General features: G+C 33.3%; 1 protein-coding gene across 2 annotated transcripts; it reads left to right on the forward strand.

The window, feature by feature from the left end:
- The first annotated feature begins 5,475 nt into the window (after nucleotides 1-5,475).
- On the forward strand, nucleotides 5,476-25,560 carry IP3K1 (inositol-trisphosphate 3-kinase-like protein). 2 transcript variants are annotated; one of them, XM_069112600.1, is made up of 5 exons: nucleotides 5,476-6,348; nucleotides 21,946-22,246; nucleotides 23,169-23,377; nucleotides 23,830-24,301; nucleotides 24,450-25,560. In XM_069112600.1, exons 1-5 carry the CDS (start codon nucleotides 6,317-6,319, stop codon nucleotides 24,654-24,656), a joined length of 1,221 nt encoding a protein of 406 aa, XP_068968701.1. In that variant the 5' UTR covers nucleotides 5,476-6,316; the 3' UTR covers nucleotides 24,657-25,560. The 2 variants fall into 2 exon arrangements, with proteins under 2 accessions (XP_068968701.1, XP_068968700.1); XM_069112599.1 differs by having other exon boundaries at nucleotides 21,962-22,246.
- The last annotated feature ends 14 nt before the right edge of the window (nucleotides 25,561-25,574 follow it).

The following is a 25,574-nucleotide window of genomic DNA, read 5'->3' on the forward strand; positions in this document are numbered from 1 at the left end:
GAAACGATCATGCGATATTAGCAATAGATGACACGTCGAATTAAGAAAAATTCAATCGTAAAAACATACATACATCGTGTATCACGCGACATTTGTGGCGAACAGTACGCACATTTTCAGATAAGACAGAAGGAAGGAATGGCAGGAAAGATAATTTATGGTATAGTGATAGCGATTCCTTCTATCGACGCTACGTAATTTTTATTCGGTTCAGTTTGTTATAAAATTTGTATAATTATAGATTACAATGATATTATGTATCATAAAGTCGAGTTACTATTGAGATTGAAACAAACATCTTAAGCTCGATCTGACGCAGCGAATACAGCGAGCTTACGAATAGATATAATATAATACAACGTAATAAATAGATGTAAATTTGATGTTTGTTTAATACGTCAATGTTGCATAAAGAATGATTTTATGTATCGTTTAGAATTTTAGAATGCAACGTGTGATGTTTATTAATTAAACACGAGTGACGAGCTAATGTTAAGAGGATTGAGCGTGAAGTTAAATGAACAAATACGTGTATACATGGACGAACAGATTAGAAACTTCGATTGTCGATGAGAAAGCATCGATTTGGAACTTGAAAGAAATGTTAAAGATTATAATTTAAGACAAATGTTAAAGATTATAATTCGAGATTCGAACGTCTTCTGACTATTCTCAAACAAGCTTTCGTCGGTACTTGTGGAACATGAATGATTAAATATTCGCCAGACATTTCGTTAAAGATGAGGATTGAAGAGACCGCGTCATCGAGAAGCGGAGGTAACGTTTCGTCGATTTTTACATCAAAAAGTGACTCATTCTCACGCCACGAATATTTGAAAATTAATAGCATTTGTGAGTATCTACCTTTGACAATTGTAATCAAAGTACGTCAGACGGAATTAGAGCGGAAATATAAACCGATGACCCGGTCGTCGCCATGGGTCGTGGAACGTAAGCATTTACAGACAGAAAAATTATCAGTGAAACTTTTGTCGGATAGAAGCTAGTAAAAAGCACCAAATAAAATGGAAATATTCGATAAAATTTTTCCTATGATATCTTATATAACGTACACGTACTTTCATTATTACGCAAGATGTTTAACGGTGTATGAAATAATTCGGATTTGCTAGATCGATTCGTTAGATCGGAATAATGAAAAATTCCAAAGTCGATTGCACGCGCATCATGGTATGCTTCGATTCCCAGCCATTCTCCATACGTTGTTTGAACAACCCACGCGATAATACTCATCGAAGCGCAAACGATTATTGATTATCCACAGGTAATTTTCCACTAACCGCAGACATTAACGAAAAGGCACGTGGAGAGTATAGATAACTGTCGAAAACATCTCTCAAGAATTCGTTTTCACAACGACCAGTAAAGAACCACGCTCACCATTTATTGAAACGAAACTCAATATCGAAGATCTGCAGTGATCAGAATGATTTGCTGATGTAACAAAAACGATTTGGATGCGGTGGATGTAACATTAAACATCGAAAAGAACATGATTTCGTTGCAAGTATCGATGTGCAATTTAACTGAAACGCTATTAACGATGACATACTGTAAATGAATAATCCTATTAATCGAATGCAAGCGTTCAACGAAGTTAGCGTGATTCGAAAAATAAGTGTCTCAGAAGATGATAGAAGAGCGCGGGTGGCATTGTCTTTTTCCGCGAATTGTACGTGAACTACAATGCAGCGACAAATATGGCGTGACTGATCGCATCCATCGTGTCTACTCATCAGTGCACGTTGCGAAAGTCCTTTTTCTGCTTAACCATCGCGATCGTGCCATTGTTTCTAAACATTTGCGATATCCTGTTGCAAGTAGAAACTCTCGACGTCAGTGGAAAATAAATATCGATCGATAAAACTGGGGTTCTCACCGACTCGGAGATGCTAATCTATCTCATTAAAGATGTTAATTGATAATACATTTAACTATTTAAAACATATATTCAAAAAATATTCATGAGCGGAGAATATGCGCCAGTTGGAGAGAAATGTGAAATTTTACTTAGATATACAGCGATGGGCAAAAGAAAGTTTATAAAATAAGAAGTATAAAAAGACGCTATAATTTTACAAGATGAATTTATACTTGGATGGAGTATATTTAATGAATAAACGTAATATATGGCACAGAATAGATCGATATGGTACATGAGCTTGTAGTACAGAAATTATTATTACAGCTTTTTCTCGTCTGCCGCTGTGTATATGCATATTCTTGAAAGATTATTTCTTTTGATTCAGTTTCGTAAGTGGAATATCCACGTCATATGCCAACATCCGGAAATACGCTCTGAAATCTGAAATATACATCCTAGAAAATCGGTTTATGTGCCATTCGCATGAGTAATAGCGATAGAGAAGCATCGTGAAAAAACCAACAGATAAAAACAAAAACCATCTGTGCAACCTAGTTGCTCGACGCGCAAGTATCAATTGACGAGTTCTTTTGTACGTGTAGAACCTTCCTCACGCGATTTTTTCTAGTCGAGAGCTGACTTGTATATTAATTGAAATATTAGCAAACAATACAGATGCGTAATAATAGCCAAATGTACGTCTATACACCCTGAAATATTAATTTTATTCATAGTACGATTGCAATATGTATCAAAGTTGAAACACTTTCTTAGCTCTCTTTCTACTATTTTTAAATAATAATTTTCGATCTGTATTAAATCCAGGAATTTTATATCCACGTTTCGTTTCTAATAACGTCGCGCAGTCGTTGGTATTACTATGTCGGCATGAAAAAATGAATAACTTTTCTTGTGCAGTGAATTACGACAGTGATTCAGTCAAGTGGCTAGTTCTTTTTTCTTTTTTTTTTTAAGGATATTAGGTAAACACAACTTATGTATGGAATAAAAATTGTAAAGCAAGTGAACGAGTCTGCGTGTTACGGACTTCATTCGCTCCGGAGCAAGCGTTTTCTTTTGACTAAGTTTTGTTTTTTCTCTCATATCGGTATCATTTCAGTCCGATAACCAATTCAAATTTGGGAGGGTATCGTAAGTGACGCGCATCTACTGGATGTGACGTCAAATTCTTTTTTTTTTTTATCGCACACTGTTATTGCAACTATCTTTAACCGCTGAATTGACACGTCGAATAACACATTGTACCGCTTTCACGTGATTTTCACACGATTGTGGAATGGCTCAGAGATGGTCTTTATCGGCATCGTGTTTAAATGTTATTTTATAACAAAGAAATTATCGTTTGTGTCTTTGAATATAAGGCAACAATAGAAATAGATGATACGACCGTCGAATAATTTACTAATTATAGTATTCGCAATTTTGAAAAGATCCTATCGACGCAGACCTTGGTTCATAGGGTTGGCAGATCGCAAAGAGCAACAAACCACTAACGCGAATAGCACAGCTGTACAAATGTGGAATATCTTGTTCCGTATTAATAAATATTGAAACGTTACCTTTGGAAACTATATCGAATACCTAGAGCTACAGTTGCATTCTATCGCACGCACATCAATATGTAATCTAGGTCAATTACGTTTCTAGTATCGCTTAAAGACAAGATTATATGGGTCAATGTGTTATGCGATTAACGATAAAACATGCCATGATTTCACCCGTCTTGCGTTGTTCCTAGTTTTCGAAATTTCACAGTGAATCAGAATAACTGTCGGGCGCCATCGACTTTCACCTCGATAAGATTTTTACGTCAGCAGATCGACTTTTCGGGTAACGCTTAAAGTTTAGAGAACGGCGGAAAATTAAGTTATCGTGTAGCGCCTCAAATAACAGATTACGAATCGTATAAAACTTTGACCAAATAAAATGTCACGTGAATAAAGCTTTATCCGTAACGAGTAATCTTAACGCTCGATTTGCAACGAACTTTATCGGATAACATTCACGCATTTTACAATAATATCACGAATTTTGAATGTTTTATGTATTTTTGGATATTATGCGTACGCTTGGATTTTTCGCACCTTTACGTTTACCATAAAGGCATAAAAATCAGTAGTTTATCTATAACTAAACTAATTAATGTGCGTATTTATTTAAGAAAGATAAGTTGATAATTGTGAGAAGATAGTTGTAGTAGACGGTATTATGTTTGGGTAAATTGATTTACAGTAATATCAAAGATTTCATCTTGCAGTTTAAAATTAACAAAATCTGATAAATCGTTAAGGATAATCTAAAAAAAAAAAAAAAAACGTTTGAGTGGGAACGGGTCTGTTAAGATTTTAATAATGATAATTCAAGTCATCGAAAGATACTCGTCACATGCCGTTGAATGATTCATAAATTCTGCTAGCCAATCCTAGACCTTGAATGAACGAAAGAAAAATGCATAGCTACGATATTATGCGATGCCGAAGAATTTCAGTGAGAATCATTGTAGAATATCGCGTTTCTTACTTTCTGTAGATAGTTATTTTTAATCATATTACTGCAAGTAATGAAGGTAATCATTAATTTTACGATAGTACGAATATACATAGTAATAGTCATCGTTTAATTGCATTATCTTTCTTTCTCCTTGTAATTATTTTAATTGTATTTAATTGTATTAGCGTCGTCGCTGGTAAATTGCATAAATTAAAAAAATATTGGAAAACATAAAAAGAAAGGTTTAGTGAAAATATTGCAAAAAATTTACTAGTACTATGTGAAATTAGAGATTCACTAATTGTAGCGAAAAGATAAAATTAATGTAATGCAAATTATTGAAATTTCTAGTTAAAGTTTCTATTGAATGAACACTCTTAAGAAATTAACATAGATAAAGAGACGATTATTTACAACGCGATGATCAATGTCGTTATCTTTCGATTTATTTGCAACCTTGTCACTGTAAGTAGCATCATTGAACTTTTATACGATGTAAAAACTTTAACCATGTTATCTAAAAAAGATTTAATTTTATCCACATTTTTTAGTCCCCATGAAACTAATTTTACTTTAGTATCGAATTTAGTAATTCTTATAATTACTTTAATAATACTAAAACTTTAATAATTCGTTCTTTTAATTTATTAATTCAAAAATATACGTACAGTATATCGTGTACAACAATAAATTTGTTTTATTCTTTTGAATTCTGAATTAAAGTATAATATTTAATTGATAAGCGGTTCTTCTTCATTATCTGTTATTTTTCATTTATATAATAAAAATTTAAATTCAAATATAAATCAATTCGGTCGACTATTCGATTCAATAAATGGTGTTACACTATATCTTTTTATTATAAATTTATTGTTGCGATTAAAAAATGTGTTATATAATATTATAGCGATTTTGGAATAAACCCAATCTATAAAAAGGGGCTGTGACCCGAATAATGGCCCTATTCAATGTTCTGACTTTACGTTTATACTTACCTACATGACATCTGCGCCAGCGAGAATCGGACGCCGACACAAAATGGAGGGGAGAGCGTCGAGACGATAAAACTACATGTAACTCTCTCCGCTGCTCAGTATGCATTGAGAAAGCGAAAAGTAGTGAACGAATTATTACGTTATTTTTCGTATTTATATTTATACGGAAGCAACAGAACGGTTTACTAAGTCGTTGACAAGAATTCGATTCCACCAATCACGATTGTCGTTTTAACTTCCTCTGCAGGGTAGTTTAATCTGTACAGCGCACGCGCAATATCGACAGTTTTGCTTGCACGCTTCTTCAATAGCATTTCAAAGTAACGAAATTGTCACTAAGAAATTATTCACTTTCTGCAAACACAAATCAATTATTGGAAGCAGTATCATCGTAACATCCGGTGTTTCGATATTCCAACTTATAAGACGTGTAGACAACGTCAAAGGTGAAGAACCATACTTTCAGAGTTAACTTTTACTCGAAGGTACCACGTGAAAGTGGTTTGCTTGTATCATGTGAAAGAAGTACACTCGAAAGAGGCATCTACGAATATTCGCGGGAGTACTAGAAGGGCAAGATCATAAGAATAAATTTGTACAAGTGTGAAAAATTATTATATAATTAATTCGAAAATCGCATTGAAAATTTGAATGGAATAAGTGTCGGAAGCCACGCCTAAAGTAACCGATACACTCGTGAGCGTCGATTGAGGTTAGCTTGCTTCTAAATGATCATCGCGATTTAAGTGCGTCCGTCGTCCGTGCGTAGCGACTGACGATTTTATTTGTACACACTGTGCGTGCGTGTTCCGGAGGAGTGCCAGCTCGAAGAAAGGAATAATGTCAAGCAGTGTTTGCCACGCGCCCCTACCAGCACGAATGGAAGCATTCACCACGAGGCTCTGTCTCCGTGCTGCTGACCAATATGAGCGGCTTCTGCAAGCTCACTTCAACAAGGTACGTCTGATGAAAGATACAACTTACTTCGATCCATCAGTCCACGATGCACGCCACGAATACCTTCGATAGTCAATCGAAGTACGAGAAACTTCGACGATGCATAGACTGTAGTGTAACTATAGGGTTTCATTATAGGAGATGCTTCGTAGTATGCACACTTTGTAATATAGTGCTTTTTCAAGCGTCTAGAACGTTAGAAAAATAATTAGTAGACTGTGAATATTTATGCAATTTTATGTCTTTATGGCTAACCTAACCCCAATCTAAATAGAAATTTGTTTCACCTACTAAATTTTATAATAAACGCTGTGCTTGAAATATCGTTTTATACTTTTGTATATTATATGCATTCTGCAGATATTTGGATCCTAAATTTACCAAAAATGCATAACCACCCACGGTCGAATAATTGGTGTATAAAAATGAGATTGGCAATCTGATTGCGTGTTTTCTTTTTTTTTTTTATCATTCGCGTAAAATACATGAATTTAATTGTACGCGAATAAACAAGATACTACATACTTGTACATCTAGGAATTGACTCATAATATGATGCAATTTGAACAAGTATTCATTGTGAAGCCGTATTTCTTGGTAAAACATTGATCCGTATTCACATGTGACTTCGTTAACGGTAACATTGTTCTGTTTTCCAATTCGCCGTTATATTCCCTTTCACGGTATTTATTCGTACAGCGTCGGTGTGTTTCATTTAATATTAATTCTGACTTTCGATTAGAGATAAAACAGTCGCTGGAGATGACGAGAAAATTTGGATTTTTTCTGCATTTCCTAAAGAAATGATCGACAATTTGTCAGATAAAAATATATATTCTCTTTTTTACGCCGAATGTGGAACGTGTTATGATTCATATATATTTTATCATTAAGTTACTGGCATTTATCTGAATTAAATTACCACGAAGACCCTGTGTTCAAGTTGACAGTGTTTTAATACCGATTTCGTTTATTTTATTTTGATCCAAACGCATAGATATTCTAACTACAGAACATGATATTTTAATTAATTTCACGATAACCTGTTAACTTTATTTCCGAAGCAATCGTATGAGATTATTTAATAAGTTATGCACGGACATGTAGAATATAAATTAAGATTAAATATTCCGAAACATCTTGTACATTAACTCGAATCTAAGCCAAACTCGTGTGGTTTGATGACCCGACCTATGATTCAATGACCCCACTTGAAGATTAAGAAATTGAAAATGAAATATATTTTATTATTAGCCTCTGAATCGAAGATGAAAATGTTTGAATTTTTGTGATATAGATTGTTAATAATAACGGATGTGTACAAGTTTCCAATTATGACTCTTGCAATGGTATAGAGTCTCGTGCACCTGTTCAATCGTATATCCAAGCGACTAAGTTACGCTTCTGTTAAGAGTAAAATTAAGCTATGCAAACCGGTCTTGTATTTTTAGTACGTCACTTTTGTTCGTTGCAACTGCAAGTCAAAATTTTGTTACCATCTATATTGTGTCTATTTATTCATTAATAGCGGCTAACGCGATACGAGACCAATTGGCAAAAAGATTTCAAAGGAAAACAAATCCAGCAGACTTTCGAAATTTGAACAGTCGACCTTCGATGAAGGCAGATGAATAAATTCAAGGCGGTGCTCGATGACAAATTCAAGGATTACTTTATATCTGGAACAGAGAACGTGTTAAACCATTAACTTCATGCAACTTATTTGATGGTTGCAATTGAAAAAGAAACGATAAAAGTACTCATAAATCAGTACTTTGAATGTGTGAACACCGTAATTCGATGAAACGTTGCTTGCTCGTTTCGTAGTAATCTGTTGTTTTAAAATACTCGTAAACCTTCGATGTATGCATTAAATTCCCAGTGCCCTTACGATTTATTCGGAGTACGTGTGTGACTCATAGCAATATTTCAAGTTAAATTGAATATGTTGCTATGTCCAAAAAAGAAAAAGAACAAGAAGAACGAATTCATATCGTTGGTACTAGACGAGAGATACAATTGAAAACAAATCTTTCAGAAAATTACTTCAAAATGAGAAGTTTTAATATTATACTATTGGGATATAAAGAAGGATAATAAATCCATGGAATTCATACGTGTTTATGGTGTAATTCCAAGAAAATATGAGTTGTTAACGAATGTGTGATCCGTTACAATTATGAAATTCCTCGTGCTGATAATTATATCTCATATACTACTATACTGTTGCTTATGAAATAAGAAAAAATGCAACGAAAGGAACAATCATTCTCATGGATATAAAATACTTTGAATATCAAGCTTATGACAGACATAAATACAATTTGATAACGCGATTCTTTCCAAACGCTTTGTACGACACATGGAATCAAGGTTCCTGAACGCAAAGGAAACATTAGGAACACAAAGGATATTGCATAATCGGTATTATACGGATACTTGTATTAATATATTTTATTTATAACTATATTTTATCTATAATAGTAATAAATGAACATGAAACATTTGACTTAGTTTGCTCAATTTTTCCTGTCCAAATTTTCGAAGTATCGCTCGATTATACAAAGAATTCATTGACTCTTCTACGTAAGAAATTCCAATTATTATTCTACATAAAGTAATTTAATTAACTAACTAATGCTAGTATATTTATAAAATTATAAACTTGCTTTTCTGGTTACACGTTAATTAATCGTATTTGTGCCCGTATACATAAATATGCTATCAGATAATTCCTATAACGTGAAGGATACACTTCGTATAACCTGGTACACACAGAAAGTAGAACAATCCTCATAATCCTCGCGTATCTGCAGAATCATTTAGTAGTAATAAAACAAAGGCAGAAACTATATCGTAATTGTAGTATGCAGACTAACAAAATTATCATATATAATCGCGTATAGATACGTTAATTTTATTCAGTTTTTATCAGTGTGTATGAAAAGTACAGTTGCACTCAACAACTTAAGAGATACTAAAATATATTTAACGATAAATTTACAATCATTTTACATGACATCAATGATTCATAATTTTCAATTACTTATGCTTCGATATATAACATCGTTCCTCGTAAATAGATACATTACCCTGCGAAACAACAAATGGATGGTCTACTTATGTCCAGTAATTGGATGAGAGAAGCTTCTTGTTCTTCGTGAAATCCGTTCGATCATACATAGTAAATTATTCTTTAACGCAGAGGAAAACTCGAAAGCGACGCTCATTCTGTGTATTGAAACCTTCTTTCCTTTTAATGAAATTTCCATTCCATATTTCCATTCCATATTTCCATTCCATATTTCCATTCCATATTCCATCCATTATCTATCTAACTATCTATCTACACTGTGGAAGCAAGCATTGCCAGTTTGGTTTTTTCCACGATGTTTACAAATACAGCGTAATTATTGTAAATTTACCTTTAATCGACGACATTTCCATCGATTACGATTGATCGATGAGACGCGTTTGACGATAACAAAATTATAGTGAAAAAGACACGTAATAGCTTAAAAAAGTAACGCAGCACCGGTCGAAAACTATCATTATAACACATATATGATTACCGAAAACTGTCGAGATTGATCGTTATATTACGAATAAATTGTTTACGTCTTTATTATCAAAATTCAATGAAAATTTAATATTAGGAGGAATCAACTCAACTTTGTTTATTGCCCTGCTATTCTTAACTCGTTTTTGTTTTTTTTTCTTTTCATTTTTACTTTTTTTCGTATAGATCGATAACTTTCACGTGATACGATATGAGCGCACCACGAAGAAATCAAGGTGCATATTTTTGCTACGTAATAGACGACGTCAATCAAGGAGAATGTAATAATTCTAATAACCACACAGAACACGAGATATGTACCACGTTCATTTAAATATTCTACATGTTATTCGATCAATTACGTATATACGGTACAACCAGTTTCAGCTTTCCAAATTTCAAGTTTAGTTTTTATCATTTTTATTCCTGTCGCATTCTTCTGCTCATTATCGACCCAATCGTATTTTGTCTAATGTTGAAAAATATCTCCAAACGCGAGGAAAATATGGAAGAACTGTTATTGGTATGTATGATCCTCCGTTGCAATTCTTTTTTCCACTAAAATGGAAATAAGAGTCAAATAAAGAAGTGCAAGCAAATCGTAGCAGAATTAATCACGTTACGATCGACTAAAAATTACCGATTAAATATTTCCTTGCTTCCTATACTCTCAACGACAACAGTGAGAACAAATACGTAGCAAATTATAATGCAATACGTAATTGAGTTACTCTTGCCAAATCGGTCAACTTGGCAAAACAAAAAGCAGAGGAAACCGATCAATTTATATAAGACGAGCAAGTACTTCGGCACTAAAATTTCCAAAAGTGGAATATAATCACTTTGACCTGTTTGCTCAATTATTATTAACACTGTTAAAAAGGTACTATACGTTCGCCAAATGGTATCAGTTTGGTTGCAATCGCACGTGCATTTGTATATCATAAACGCGTTAACAGCCTACTATACCAATTACATAAGTATCGTTACATATATCAGAATTCGACTTTTACGAGCATTGTATGCGAGCAAAGCGAAAATGTCGAGTCTAAAGACCAATGATCTATCTGGAACACCAGCAGACTATTAAAAAACTAGTTTCATATGGACCACGGGTCACTCGTCTAGCAGGAAGAGAGAATAACAATGAGGTGAAGGTATCCTTGTAGAAATATCAATGATCTTCTTAAAGAAGCATCGAGAAATATTTTTTTCTCATTTCGATTTTGTTCCAAAAATAGATATCGATCTCAGGTAGAGAAAGGAACAATAATAAAGATGATATAGAAGTTAAGAATCATTGGTTAAAAGGAGCTCCACGTAAACAGGATCGATAGCTCTCGCCACGACCTTTGTCGCTAAACTATTTATGTTAATCGAGCCATTAATTAGATACGTATAGTGACACGTAGATTGCAGAGTATTTTTAGTACGACCTTATACCATTTGTAGATTTAACTGTTTATAAACACCGTGGATGATGGCGTTCGGGTGATGTTGCGTTTAGGCATTTTTATAGGCTAAGGTGGAATGTTTATCGATTACGAAACTGTATACGCGATTGATAAAAGATAAATCTCTGTGAGCGTGCTGCTTTGAAATTGTCGTACTTCTAATGATACATCGTATCATAATAATCTCGGATATCGTTGGCGGAGGTTCTCCAGAATGATTAAGAAACAATATATTAACATGGATTTTATTTATCAAATGTGTATATATATATTTATATATGTATACATATGTACATCAGCTTTTTTATCTGCCAGTTCATATCGGCATTAACAAGAGTTACGATTATGTAGCTTCTTAAATTAATCGTTTATTCTCATCGTACAGAGCATGTGTTATTCCTTTTATCTGAAAATGCCAAGCACGTTGTAACCATAACTTGGTTCAATGAAAGTACTTGAGCACTTAAATCTTAATACTGATTACACAATTCAGAGGAAAAAGTCAATATGTCTTGGAATTCGATATCGTAGCATGTAAGTTTCTACAAAGATGTCAAATTTATTTGATATTTCGAGATACCTACATTTATTGTAATAACGCGTCACTGGAGAATATAATATCAGAGTAAACATATAATGTCTCTATAATGATAATAATCAGTATTACCCAGTAAATTAAATTATACTTCGCTTTCGTTTTATATTCTTTAACACGAAACCACTTATACATGCAGACTGTCAGGAAAATTGTTCAATAGAAATAAATTACCTGCTGTTCAACAATAATTTCCAATATAAAACAGACGAGAAGAATAATTATTTGTCAAGTAATTGAATAGACAGCGAATTAGTACCTTTTCATTGATAAATTATTGTTTTCTTTACAATTTGATTATGTAATACAGTAATATTAATCCTAATCATAATTGCAGAGCGTGAGAAATCGAGACAAATATCTCTCAAAACTTATCTATTACGTAAAAATCATTCGCTAGTCTTTCTTATTCTGTTTTTCTTTTTTCAGAAGATGTTTTACCAAATAATATTTATTACCAAACTTATACTAATATCGTATTGATATAAAATTTATATATTCAAGTTCTAAAGATTTAAAGTATAAAAGAAAATTTATTTTCTTCGCTTTACATACATAAAACATAGAATATACATATAGGCAAATACACGATACTATATTTAGTTGACGAATTGGAAAATGTCTATTTAATAACAAATGGCGTGTTGGTGTTATCGTTAAAAAATATAACCACATGATCGAATGGCTTTCGATTGATGATAGTACATATAAAGTCAGGCTTGATTTATAAATTGTTTTTTTCCTGTGGGGTCACGTTTGTAGGGGATCATTGATCGACATTTTAGAGCCCTCATTTGCTTAAAGCGACAACAAGTAATATACATATACATATGCATCATGTCATTGACGTCGATCTAGTATTTAATTTCCGCGTCATTTTAATTGAGAAACTGGCTTTTTGTTGTTCTTTATATTTCTTATACTCGTGTTACGACATTTTTTGACCTCGTTTCTACCTCGCTTCGTTTATCACGTTTATACCTTGTTTTTGCCTCTTTTATCATGTTTCTGCCTCGTTTTCATCTTGTTCTTGTCTTGTTTTCCGCTTCGTCTATTCTGAATTTCCAGATTGTTATTCTTCTTAGAACACATTACAGACATAGTTGTTCGTTTCCTTAATTCGACCGCGTAATAGTCTTTCACTGTGAAAGTTGTTACTAGTATTTAAAAAAGTATTAAACAAAAGGAGAAATATCCAGAAATATGCTATTGATTCAAGATTTTGTTAACGTTAAAACGTGATATATAATTGTAATATATTTTTGACTTCTATGCAGAATAAAAAAAGGGCAAAAGTTATAAATATGGAAATTGGGGAATGAGAGGAACGGAAGGCACAATATACAATAAAAGCGTTAATATATCACGGTGGAATTTGAATGTATCGCATAAATTAGTTACACTATTCTAGAATTTTATTACTACAGGAGGAAATTTACATGCGCTTGAAAAAATTGCATAACGATTGATTGTAATTACTGTTAATCAATGTCATCTATGAAAAAAGAAGATTATTTTCTTCTGACGCAGGGAGAAGTTCCCGAGGACCGTAGCAACCTTTCGTATTTGTGCAATGCATATTTATTTGCATATTATAACGCACGTAATAGCTAGTAGATGCGATAAAAAAAAAATTTAGGCATAACTATGATGAAAGATTTACGTAGCATAACACAGTACCATAACAACATCGATTTATTAATTTTACGTCATATTTTATCGTCACTATTATCTCAGAAAAAATTGGCTATTAAAAGCGTGATATGCGATTATCTTGAACTCCTAAACAACACATTAACATCAACCTACTAAAATAAAATCGAGAATTTTCAAAATGTTTTTTTAGATCATCGTGTCTGTTATTGTTACTTTATGGCTGGACATTAAATAAGATGGAAGTAAAAAAAAGAGTAAAATTTACGATTAACAGCAGATTAAAATATATAGGTAATTTAATGATAATTTGATTGTACGTATTCAAATTTAATAAAGACACATATATGTGTAACATACTCACGTTCGTAACTTATTAGCTCTAAAGAAAAGTTAATCCATTTTTTACATATACACACATATGTCACAACACATACACGTGCAGCTATAAGCATAAAACACATGAAACTGCACGTTCTATAGTATTTTAAGTAGGATCAAATTCAATTCGTCCGATTACGTAAAAAGCGTATCGTCTTACTAATTGAGCGTTAAGACTGAATAAGCATTCTGCAAACCGACTTACAACAATTCCTGTCTTTGGTAAAAAATATCCATGATACTAAACGTATTAACATCGTTTAGCATTTGCCTTACTTCGTAGACTCTTTTTTTTTTTACTTTTCCCATCTTTATCATAGAAGGTGTTTATGTTATTAGTTGCCAGCGTTTTTATGGTAAACGACAAGTATGAGGAAAACAGCGGAAAAAACAGATGGTCGGTTTAGACTGAAATACATATTCACGATAATATCTTTCTTGCATTCGTCGGATCGTCTCATCAATTGAAAAAATCAAGTATTAAAGTAACATGGTCGAAAACTGATTGGTTTCAAAGAGATTTTAACTAATTTTATACAAAACTTATCATATGGAAAACGAAGAAACATGTAACGAAGTACACTCGTATTTATATTTTCTTTGCCTTACGATAAATTTTACAAAATTAAAGTTACAATATCTTTTAGACTACCGAATCTTCGAACATGTTTTTTTCGTAGAACGACGAGAGGCTTCGATGTGTGCAAAAAACAGGCAAGGTTTCCGTTTCAAAAAAATAGCGCAACTGCAAGATGCATATACATTTTTGCTGCTGTGAACAAAATTTTATCATGTGAACATGTAGCTCAGTTCGAACCATTCATCTGTTTCCCCTTTCATTTTTTCCGCATGCTGATCATTTACAAGAAAAACGCTGGGAACAGCCCGAATACCCTGTATGTTGATGTTGACCTATGTGCACCTAAACAATATAGTCATTAGCGATTTAATACATTTTTTACCTTAACATTCGAAGGATATGACGTAAGAAAGAAGAAGAATTGATCGTAATGAATATTTTCCATAGGGATTGTACCAATCTCTCACAGGTGATGTTCAAATTTCATCCAAACGGATGATAATCAACGAGTGGCTGATCTTCATGACTTTTTCACTTGCATAAAAATTGCATAATATCCAGATATACGAACTTGAACTCGATAGATCTTTGAAGACCTACGTTGTAACTCGACGTGTACTATCGCTTAACTCTGCAGTCTAAGTTGAAACTTAAAATCGTTAAATCTATGCAGTTCTAAACAAAACAATTAAAATAGTTAATAGCAAAACGAGTTTTCTTCCAGTGTCTTTGAAAAGACATACATTTTCCAGATTGTTCGTCGTAGATCAAAGGTTAACAGGAATTCGGAAATTCGACTCTGTAGTTTTTTGAAAATTATTCTTTCTGGTTTTTTTTCAACCCCGCTGTGCTCTTCTAGTCTATGCGAAATGGACGTGAAACAGACGTCACATTTCAATAGACATTAAAAAATATACACAGTTTTTAAATACTTGTAATACGTAAGTTTTATAACTTTTGCGTGTTTCACGCTTCTTATAAATAAAATGGTTCAAAGAACAAAGATATCCCTCGATCGTTATTATAGTAAAAGTAGAAAAATGTACAATTTTACGTTACAATAGATAGTATACTATAAGAGTAAGAACACGATAGAATTAAAGATAAGTATCCAAATTTTGTTTAATCTAAACCTGAACTTTCCTGTGCTTATTTCCTAGCAATTTTTCTGTAAACGACGTGCAATTTACTAAGATCAGCGGCGCGATATTTCGTGCGCGAAAAGAGGTCGGCGTTCGCGATTCAGTCACGAAGAATAAAAATCAGCAAATAATATAAGGCGCGTGTACGCGATCTTATCCCATTATTTCCAGACAACAATTCGCCTCGCTTTCGCAAAGAAGACAAGCTACGGTTGCACTTTTATCAAATCGTCTTGCTCGTGCATTGACGCACTTGAGCCGAGGTCGTTGTCGCTTTTCTGGTGTATGGTTCGGATGAAAATTTCGCCATCCGTTTTATCGAGGACGACGCAAGCTTCTAAAGAAAAACATCGCGCTTCCGCGATCGTGATGTTTGCGCGCGTTGCGCGCACTTCTTTTCCACTATTTTGCCGCGTTATTTGTCACGCTTTGCAAAATAATATAAGAATACAGAATAAATAATATTAGTAAAACAAAAATAAAAAAATAATAATAATAATAAAAAGGGGATAACCGTGCGTTTCGATATGACGATACAAGTTGCTATGCAGTGACTATAGAAAGCATTGGTACGCTATTGTATTTATTATAGCATCTACACGCTAATTAATTAGATTCAAAACGTATTAAATTTCAGTATCAGTAGTTTAGCTAGCAGCACTTTCATACGATTCAAAAAAATGTCTTCTTATGAAAATGAAATTTTATTTATTAGAAGGTAAGTGTATGTTCCAATATTTTCTGTAGCCAGTATATAAGGCCAATATAACATAAAATGTTTAGAAATGTGAATTACGAATGAATCCTGTTTTTCCCCTCGGATTCTCTTATCGGGTTGGATATGCAGTGAATCTGGCTTATCTGGTGGCTCCCGTTGTTAAACGTTAAAACTGGAACGGTGCTCGATTGAAACTTATCTGCAACAATGCAATCTGAATACACCAGTGACGTCAATGCTCCGTAAAACACGACTCTACTTACGAAACGAGTTACAAGCTTCTTTTTCCTCGTTCTTGTGACGATATAGCCGAAGGCTAAGGCGTAGGTGCGTGATTTATTGTTCGACACGTTTGTCAAACAAAAGAATACACTCCTCCTCCTCTTCCTTTTTGTTTTCAAGTAAAAAAAAAAAGTGATATCAATTTTATCGGATCCTTATATTCTACCGTATATATACTGTTGTAAGAAAATGAAAATCATCAGCCTCGTTTCTTATAACTTCGTATAATTATTTCTAATGCTTTCGAGTAGTAAGGAAGTTCCAAAATCCTCAAAGATCCATGTCGATTTAATCACCGATATTGATAGAGCCATCGATCGATTATACGCGCCGGTATTTTACGCAAGAAAGATAACTTTTATCTTAAAATCTACAGCGATTAAAAACACATAGTAAAATACTAAAAAACCATAGTAATTATCCGTTCCATTCTCTACAGAACAGTTGATGATTGAAATTCATCGCTGAAAGTATCATGCCGAATTAACATATGTTTATTCGCTCATTAAAATTTTGAATACGATTTGTGTCCTCTTACGTTGACGGATCAGTTTTAGAATTTCGACTATAGATTTCGTTATCGATACCGAACAACGCATAAATGTATCGCAAATGCGATTCAAGATAAAAAAAGAAGAAAAAAAAAATAGATCGTAAAACCGAGTTTCCAACGTCATTGCTGTCTACGCGTAGCTTTCGATCTACCGTTTCATAAACCATTCCTCGAAAGCTGTTTTGCTGGTTATATGTTGACATTTGCACCGAAGACAGCTCGTTATACACGTACATTCCTTACATATTTTATTCCAAGCGTGCCGTGATTACCGGCATCCGATCGATCATGATCGTATATCGAATGTAAATATCCTGAACTCCTCTATCGACTCTGCGAGTACTCACGAACGGACGATCCAAGCAATTGTGTTCCTTCTACCGTGATTTATAGTCCGTTTATACCAACTTGTTTCGATTCAACATTCAGATCTAATCAAGCAGAAAAATTTAATTTGCAAATTATCGTTACGTCGTAAACTCGTATTTATATCTTTTTGATCGAACAGAGAAATTTGATTTATAAACCACGTAGACACGATACGTAAAAATATAAAAGAACTGCGGTGAATTTTTATTTCTACGTCGCGTCAAAAACGAGAAAATATACCATTGTGAAATACCGCACCAACAATAGGATCGAATAACGACAGTTTTATTGTCTGAAACTATCATCGTGTTTGCCATAATCAGTCGTACTGACTCATGACTCTTCAAACGTATAATTACGTGACACAAACAAAATCTGCCCAAGCAACGATACGTTTGCAACGAAAAACAAGATACATTATACTGTTGATAAAATTTTCATTTTAAAAACGCCTAGTCTACCTATATTTGAACGCAAATAGTAAAATTACTCGAAATTGACATTTCAAAGTTGACTCGACTCGAAGTTACATTTTACCTCGCATCGCGTTATACACGCGCGTTGCCGATTGTTCAAGCAGTCATCTAGTATTAAAGAATGGTGTACTTTCCTGTTTTATTCGCGAAATATTCTACTTTTCTATGGTTATTTATAGTCGGTCATCTAACTAGCATTTGACGTAATTCTCATCGTGACAATAACTGTTGCGCCAGCGCAATTCGAATCTCCTTGATTGCCACGTGGTTGTTTACTACGATCAAATATACTGGCCGGTTACGCACAGTGTAACGACCCTCGTATATATTCATTTGAAATGCGAGCAACGCGGATCACGGTGACGAGCCAACGTCAATCGGATGCATTAAATTGCTTCAAATGAAATGGTTAAATTCCTTTCTTCTTTCTTTTTTAACTGATATATATATATATATATATATATATATATATATATATATATATATATCAGTTAAAATATATATATCATATAAAAATATATATAAAATATATCAGTTATATATATATACAGGGTGGTTGGTAACTGGTGGTACAAGCGGAAAGGGGGTGATTCTACGCGAAAAAAGAAGTCGAAAATATAGAATAAAAAAAATTTTTTTTTTTTTAATTTTTCCATCGAGACAACGATCTACAGTGAGATCCGTTATAACGAGACGCGATAAAGTGCAGGCGTACCGAGCGAAAATTCAAAGTCGATTTTCTCGAAAACAAAGCCTCGAACGAAAAATCTTTATTCTACATTTTCGACTTCTTTTTTCGCGTAAAATCACCCCCTTTCCGCTTGTACCACCAGCTACCAACCACCCTGTATATCAACGAGTTACAAAAATTTATCTATGGAATTTTGTGTATGTGATTTACCAGAGGAAATAAAAATACACTTTGCAATAAAATTTGTTATGCTTACGTCTCAATACAAGTGCCATTAATGCGTTAATGAATTTCTAAGAGAAATATAAAGTATTAAAACATTTATTTCAAAAGCATCTTGAGATAAAGTTACGTCAGAAGTTACGAAACCTTTCCTTTTTTCAATGTCAATAGGAAGACCTACAAGGTTTAATATTACATTAAACTCGTCATTTGTATGATTTCGTGTGGATACAACGGATGCACGTGATTTCTATGACATCGTATTTTATATTTTTCTTACTTCTTTTTTCCATAATAAAGGTGAAAGTAAATAAATTGCGTTACATTTTAACTTAATATGCGTCTGAATGTGTCGAAAAGTTTCGTACGGCTAACGTTTCTACTATAATATTTTCTATCTAAAGGATGTATGTAAATTTCTGTAATTGACTGTGTACACAAATATACAATTTGTCGTAGAACTTTATAAACGTGTAGCAATATCACCGTGTAGTTCTTACTTTATATTTCTTGATCAAAGAACGTTAAATGTATGTATTATAGTCTCAACGTTACAATCGTTAACTCAGCCCAATTCAGAAACAATGCCGATCAATCATTCGATTCGCCACCAATCTCAATCGCCATTGTAATATGGAATCACGTTGGGGAATTGCAAGGTATAATTTTGCCATGTCCTCACGTTCGGACCTTGTCGACTAAATTAAAATGAATGGCGTATCGCGAAATCGAATTCCACGACGAACCACCTGTCCGATCGAAGCACGCTTCTCGTCACGCTATTAACCAGTTGTTTTCAACAGCCACGCTATTTATTCTACGTTGAAAATATTCGACAAAAATACTACTATATCGAACAGATAGTACCGTAACTATGTATCGGAATGGTAAACTAAAAATAGAACAACTGGATATATTCTTTATAAATTGATCTATAGGTATCTATCTATGGGTATAAGGAGAAAAATCCTCGTCCATATTGTATTTTAACGCGTAGTAATCTATGCGTAAAACCATTAAACATTTAATCGAAGGAAAGAAAAATCGTAATCAACGCCCTACTGATCGATTTTTCTTGCTGATTGGTTAATCATTGTTACAATTACATGCTCGGTTTTTTATCAGTTTCCGTGACGAAACCAAAGATCAAAAGTTCGTCCCTGTTATCCTAAAAACGAAACTTATCAACTTATATTATCCTTAGGAAAATATAGAATTCCGATAAATTGTTCGACGTTAGATAACGTCAGGTTTATCGCAAATTACTTACTTAAAGGTCCCTAGAGAAACTCTGTCGATACGAACGACTTATTCTCGTAACCACGCGTTTCCTTCCATTTTACATTCCATTTACACTCTATCAGCTCTCTACGCGTATATATACATATGTATATATATGTTCCGCGTGTCTAGTTCCGGCTACCAATTTACACGCAATTATCCGAACATTACGCGCGACGACCGTTCAATTGTTACAATCGCGACTCGCTTGACACTCGCAGCGAAAAATACACGTGACACGTCTTAATTGGATTATTTATGAATGGCGTTGCGGCAATTAGCACGAGACGCTCGCCACTCGTTAAACTCAATTAACGACGCTTACCGATGGATTTCGATTTGTTGCGTGCGCTGGACCACGTGCGGGCATGTGCATTGCGCCTGCTGCACGCTCTCCTTACTCCTTGCTTCAGTCGCTTTCGATTGACGAACGAAGGATACGTTCGATTTCATACGAAGAGCAAGGGAAAGTACAAGGAATGCCACGGAATAGCTTTTATCGAGAAAATTACATCTTGATATTTTAGTCCATTAGAATAGAAAAGGAACAACATTCTTACGAGTTTGACTATACCGTTCGTAAAATGAAATTTCAACATTATTTAGAGGTCGTAAAAAAAGAATGATTATAACAAAATATTTATTTTACAGTAGACGTTCCTTGTTCTCCTTTTTTTTTTTTTTTTTTTTTTTATTATTAGTCAGTAATGATATTTAATAGAGACATTTTGAACGTTATAATCATTGCGATTTGATAGTTCAGCAACTTCAGTTCTCGCGAAGGAAATGTGTTGTAAATTGGAAAATCAGGAGAAATGAGCATTCCTCGTTTTTTCCCCTCTTCGTATATGAACCGGTGCTTGATTACAAAATGCACGAGTCGCGTAACAATCGCACACTATTTTTATCTTATAGAAAGGAGGTGTGTAAATTTATTTTCGAAATCCATTGGACTTTTGGCCACACGTTCACTACGGTCGTTTTTGCTATATCCAATCGAATATCTATCGTTCTGACGTTATGCTGCCGAGGCTCGATATTCTGTTACTCAGCTCCGTTGAATTTTGCAAATAAATGCCGAATATCTTTTTTGTACAGTCACAACAACGACGCAGTTTAATCATGTTCTTCATCTTATAAATTCGTTCCTTCTTGAGGGCAGTAAAAAATGTCATTATATAACAGCTACCTGTGCTTTGCAAACGAAATGTTTTATGAAATGTTTAATGAAAGTGAAGAGGACATACGTATACGATATAACGCGAAACTATAGTATAATAAATAGTAGATATTTATGCGAATTTTTACTTTAACCTAGGTAGAAAATATTTTTTTCATTGCTAAATATTATAGCAAGTACTATATTTTGGATATTTGATATATTTTTATATCTATAGCTTCGAAATTTTCTATAAATCCATAAAAATCCGTAGTCTTAGCGGCCAGCGATAATATCCGTATAAATGAATAATTCTCTCGTATCAAACGGTCTATACAGTAGTCGAAGTTTAATAATACTTAAGGAAGATAAAATATCTTTGAACTCTGAATGAATACGGAAATTATTAAAGAGATTAATTTCGAAATAATCGAGCAACGATTTCAACTAGAATCGTATCGGCTAGATTAAATTCTTAGTAGATTTTTTTGGTTACAGCCTTCGAGCAAAGAGCAAACGCGGCTGAATCATAATTCGAACCACAAGGAACATCGAAGGCAGAAGGATGCTTCGTCGAGCAGCACTTACAGCGCCTTCCGTCAATGGCGAAGGGGCACTTCTATGGGCTCGAATCGGTCCAACAGTGTTGGATCTAGCTCGACCGGAGCCCTTGCCAAATTGCCTAATGATGCAGCGACCATACAAAAAATGGAACAGTTTCCACTGGTCCTTTCCGATACCACTATGCCAGAAGAGGATCTTTCGTTGAAGTTTTTAGCGCTGGTATTCATCCTCTCGTTTTATACCTTTTCGCTAATGTTGAAAAACATCGAATCGTTAATAATTGAGAGTAGTCAGTGAAATGGAATTTCTATGGCTATTTTTAATAAATTTTAATTTGAAATAAAATATAGAAAAATTTGTACGCGTACGCGCTGGTTGATTCTAACGATCGATCAAAATTATTTATAATCGTTAATAAATATTAAGAATTTAACAAAGGGATAATACAATAGAATGTTTTCCATTTTAAACGTTATTTCTCCGATATAATGATTTTCCCTTTGTATATATTTATTGTTCATATAAAAGAAACGAACTATACGAAAGTAAAATGTTATTCCTTTATCTGACATTGTTTGTTTTTAGTATTTATCCTAAACGTTATTTTATTCAATTATATTTCACTGTAGAGATACTGTTGAAAGAGAAATGTCTGACAGCTATGTAACGGGCAACATCGACGTGCAGAAATTCATCCTTGGTAAAGTCTTAATCTAAGAAATAATTAGCACGTTCGAAATACATAAAATAATTATATAAATAACAACAAGCAACAATGAATTATCCTATCTACTGAAATATAATTGATATTCGTAAAATTTCAGAAATTCTAAAATGTTACAACGTAATTTTACAAAATTGCATTATTACTACTACTATTTGACTGTTGTTATTACCATTACTACTATTATCATAGCGATACGTTTAAGATCCATTATCTGTTGAAAAAATATAATATATACTAAAGTCCAATTGTAATTTACTTTTACATGTATGCATTATCTATTGTTAAATAGCTGCAAATAAACAAATTATGTATATAGTTTTATCGTAAATTTGATCATTGCTAAGAACTAATTATATCTGGAATCTAGTTATTAATTATATTTATATGAAAATTTGTACTATTTGTTTCTTGTAGAACGCCTTGGATTTAACAGCCCCAGCCAGTGACGTTCTGTTGAAAAACAGATTAAAATCTTGGTTTCAATTATCCGGGCATCCGGATGGTTTCGCTCCCGCTGGGCCTGGAACAGTTTGGAAGAGAAAAACTGGAGGAGCAGAAAATACAGAGAGAATTGTTTACGAAGCCCTTAGCAAAGACAAGGAATTACGGGATTGCATTCCAAGGTAAATAAAATACATAAATTAATAATTACTTAAGTAAGAAGTTTCATTGTCTCAAATATATGATAAATATAGCATATAGTTTTATTGTGAAAGAGAATTCCAAATAAGAAGAAAGTTTTCTTACCATTTTTAGAAATGTATATACTAACAATTAAAAGGGATTAAAGCTACTTGAATGTTATCAAAGAGTACGTAAATTATCGTGTAATCTTCTATCAACGAAGCTTAGACCGATTGATATATGTAATTGATAAGCTGTAATGAAATTAAACAATTTTAACATTTTAACACTAAACAATTTTTTCGACAGGCTATAAATTCCGATAAAGTTTCGTCCGATTAGTTATCTCTTAATGTAAATTACTTATAATAGTATATAACGATATAATGATATAATCCTCAAAAAACATTTTATCTGTCTAATTTTAAAGCGTTTCATTTTCATGTTTTAGATACTATCGTGAAGTGGAATACAAAGGTGACACGTTCATAGAGCTACAGGATTTACTATTTGGTTTCAACGATCCGCACGTAATGGATATCAAGATGGGCACGAGAACGTTCCTCGAATCGGAAGTGTCAAAGACGACCGCTAGACCGGATCTATATCAAAAGATGATCGCCGTTGATCCAAATGCTCCGACCAAGCAAGAACACGAGCAACGTGCCGTGACTAAATTGCGGTACATGCAGTTCCGTGAGCAACAGAGCTCGACCTGTAGTCACGGATTTAGAATTGAGGCTATGAAATTACCCGGTGGTCCGCCGATCACCGATCTAAAGAAAGTAAAGTCACACCAGGAAGTGCTCGAAACTATGAATCTATTTCTTGGAACATGCGAAAACACTCGCGAAAAACTGCTCGCACGGTTGAAAAATCTTCGTTCAAAGATCGAGATGTCTGAATACTTCAAAACTCACGAAGTATGTGTTAATTGTACATACGTGATTAAATACTTGGAACATCAAAACAGTTAAAAAAGAACTGCTTTCTTTTCGTTTTTAAACAATTTTTTTAACAGAATTTTAGGAGAACAAATAAGCAATACAACGTACATTATTTCTTTTCCAGATAATTGGTAGTAGTATTTTTATGATCTACGACGATGATAAAGTTGGCGTTTGGTTGATCGATTTTGCTAAAACACGAGGATTGCCAAATGGACATAGAGTAACACACAGGAAACCATGGGAACAGGGCAACCACGAAGAAGGCTTTTTATTTGGTCTCGATAATCTTATTTCTACGATAGAAGAAGTGAATCTTCCAAACGCGTAATTCTCGTATAATAACTATTTCATTCGTGAAATCAACTTACATAAATATCCTATACTGGTGTCATCCTAATAACAGCTATCGTTATTTTCTTTATTTGCTTCAATAAACTAAATAAAAAATGTCCAATTTTCTCTTTGGGGAAATTCCATCGCATATTTTGCAGATATTTTCTGATACGATTGATATATTAAAAACTTCAATACCTATACTTTTGTGTATAATTATCATTGGTCTTTGTAAAGAATTAAAAATGATGAGACTGCCTATAAAATACAAATTATGTATTTAAATACGTTAAAACAAAACGCTAATACAAGGTATTTGAGGCGGAAGACTGCTTGTTGTTGCATTTTTTCTATGAACTACTTTTAACCGAAAGGAGGTTTGATAAACATCGCTTTACAGCATATTTAGTGAGCGTACAAAATTTACATTGATGTACAAATATAGTGTTAACTAAGTATAATCGTTTAGAATAATTATTTATGAAGAAAAGTTAGATTGTAAGGTCTATTTTTTGAATAAAATACTCGCTACGACGAACAATTCTGAGTAACAATCTTATATTAAATTATTTTGTTGTCTAACTGCCAATTTTAGTAGAAAGAACATTTATAATAAAGCATTTCGTTTAAGACGTATAAATTACACAAAACGTATTTTTATTGTATTTATCAGTGTAATTCCCGCTAACATTTGTTTTTCTGCGTAAATACTGATTGTTATATATTAGACGATGTTAAGCAAAATAAATAATAGTATGAAATAATATTATTCAACAATATATACAAACATTTCGAAAACTAAGAAATCTCAAACAAATTTGTCATTCGATTTCTATCGATATTATATTTTACATTTACATGATTCTAGTAGAAAATAAAGCATAAATAAATATATACGATACATCTTTCTTCA

This window comes from Bombus flavifrons, chromosome 5 (assembly GCF_040668555.2).
Source record: "Bombus flavifrons isolate JBK064 chromosome 5, iyBomFlav1_principal, whole genome shotgun sequence".
NCBI lineage: Eukaryota > Metazoa > Arthropoda > Insecta > Hymenoptera > Apidae > Bombus > Bombus flavifrons.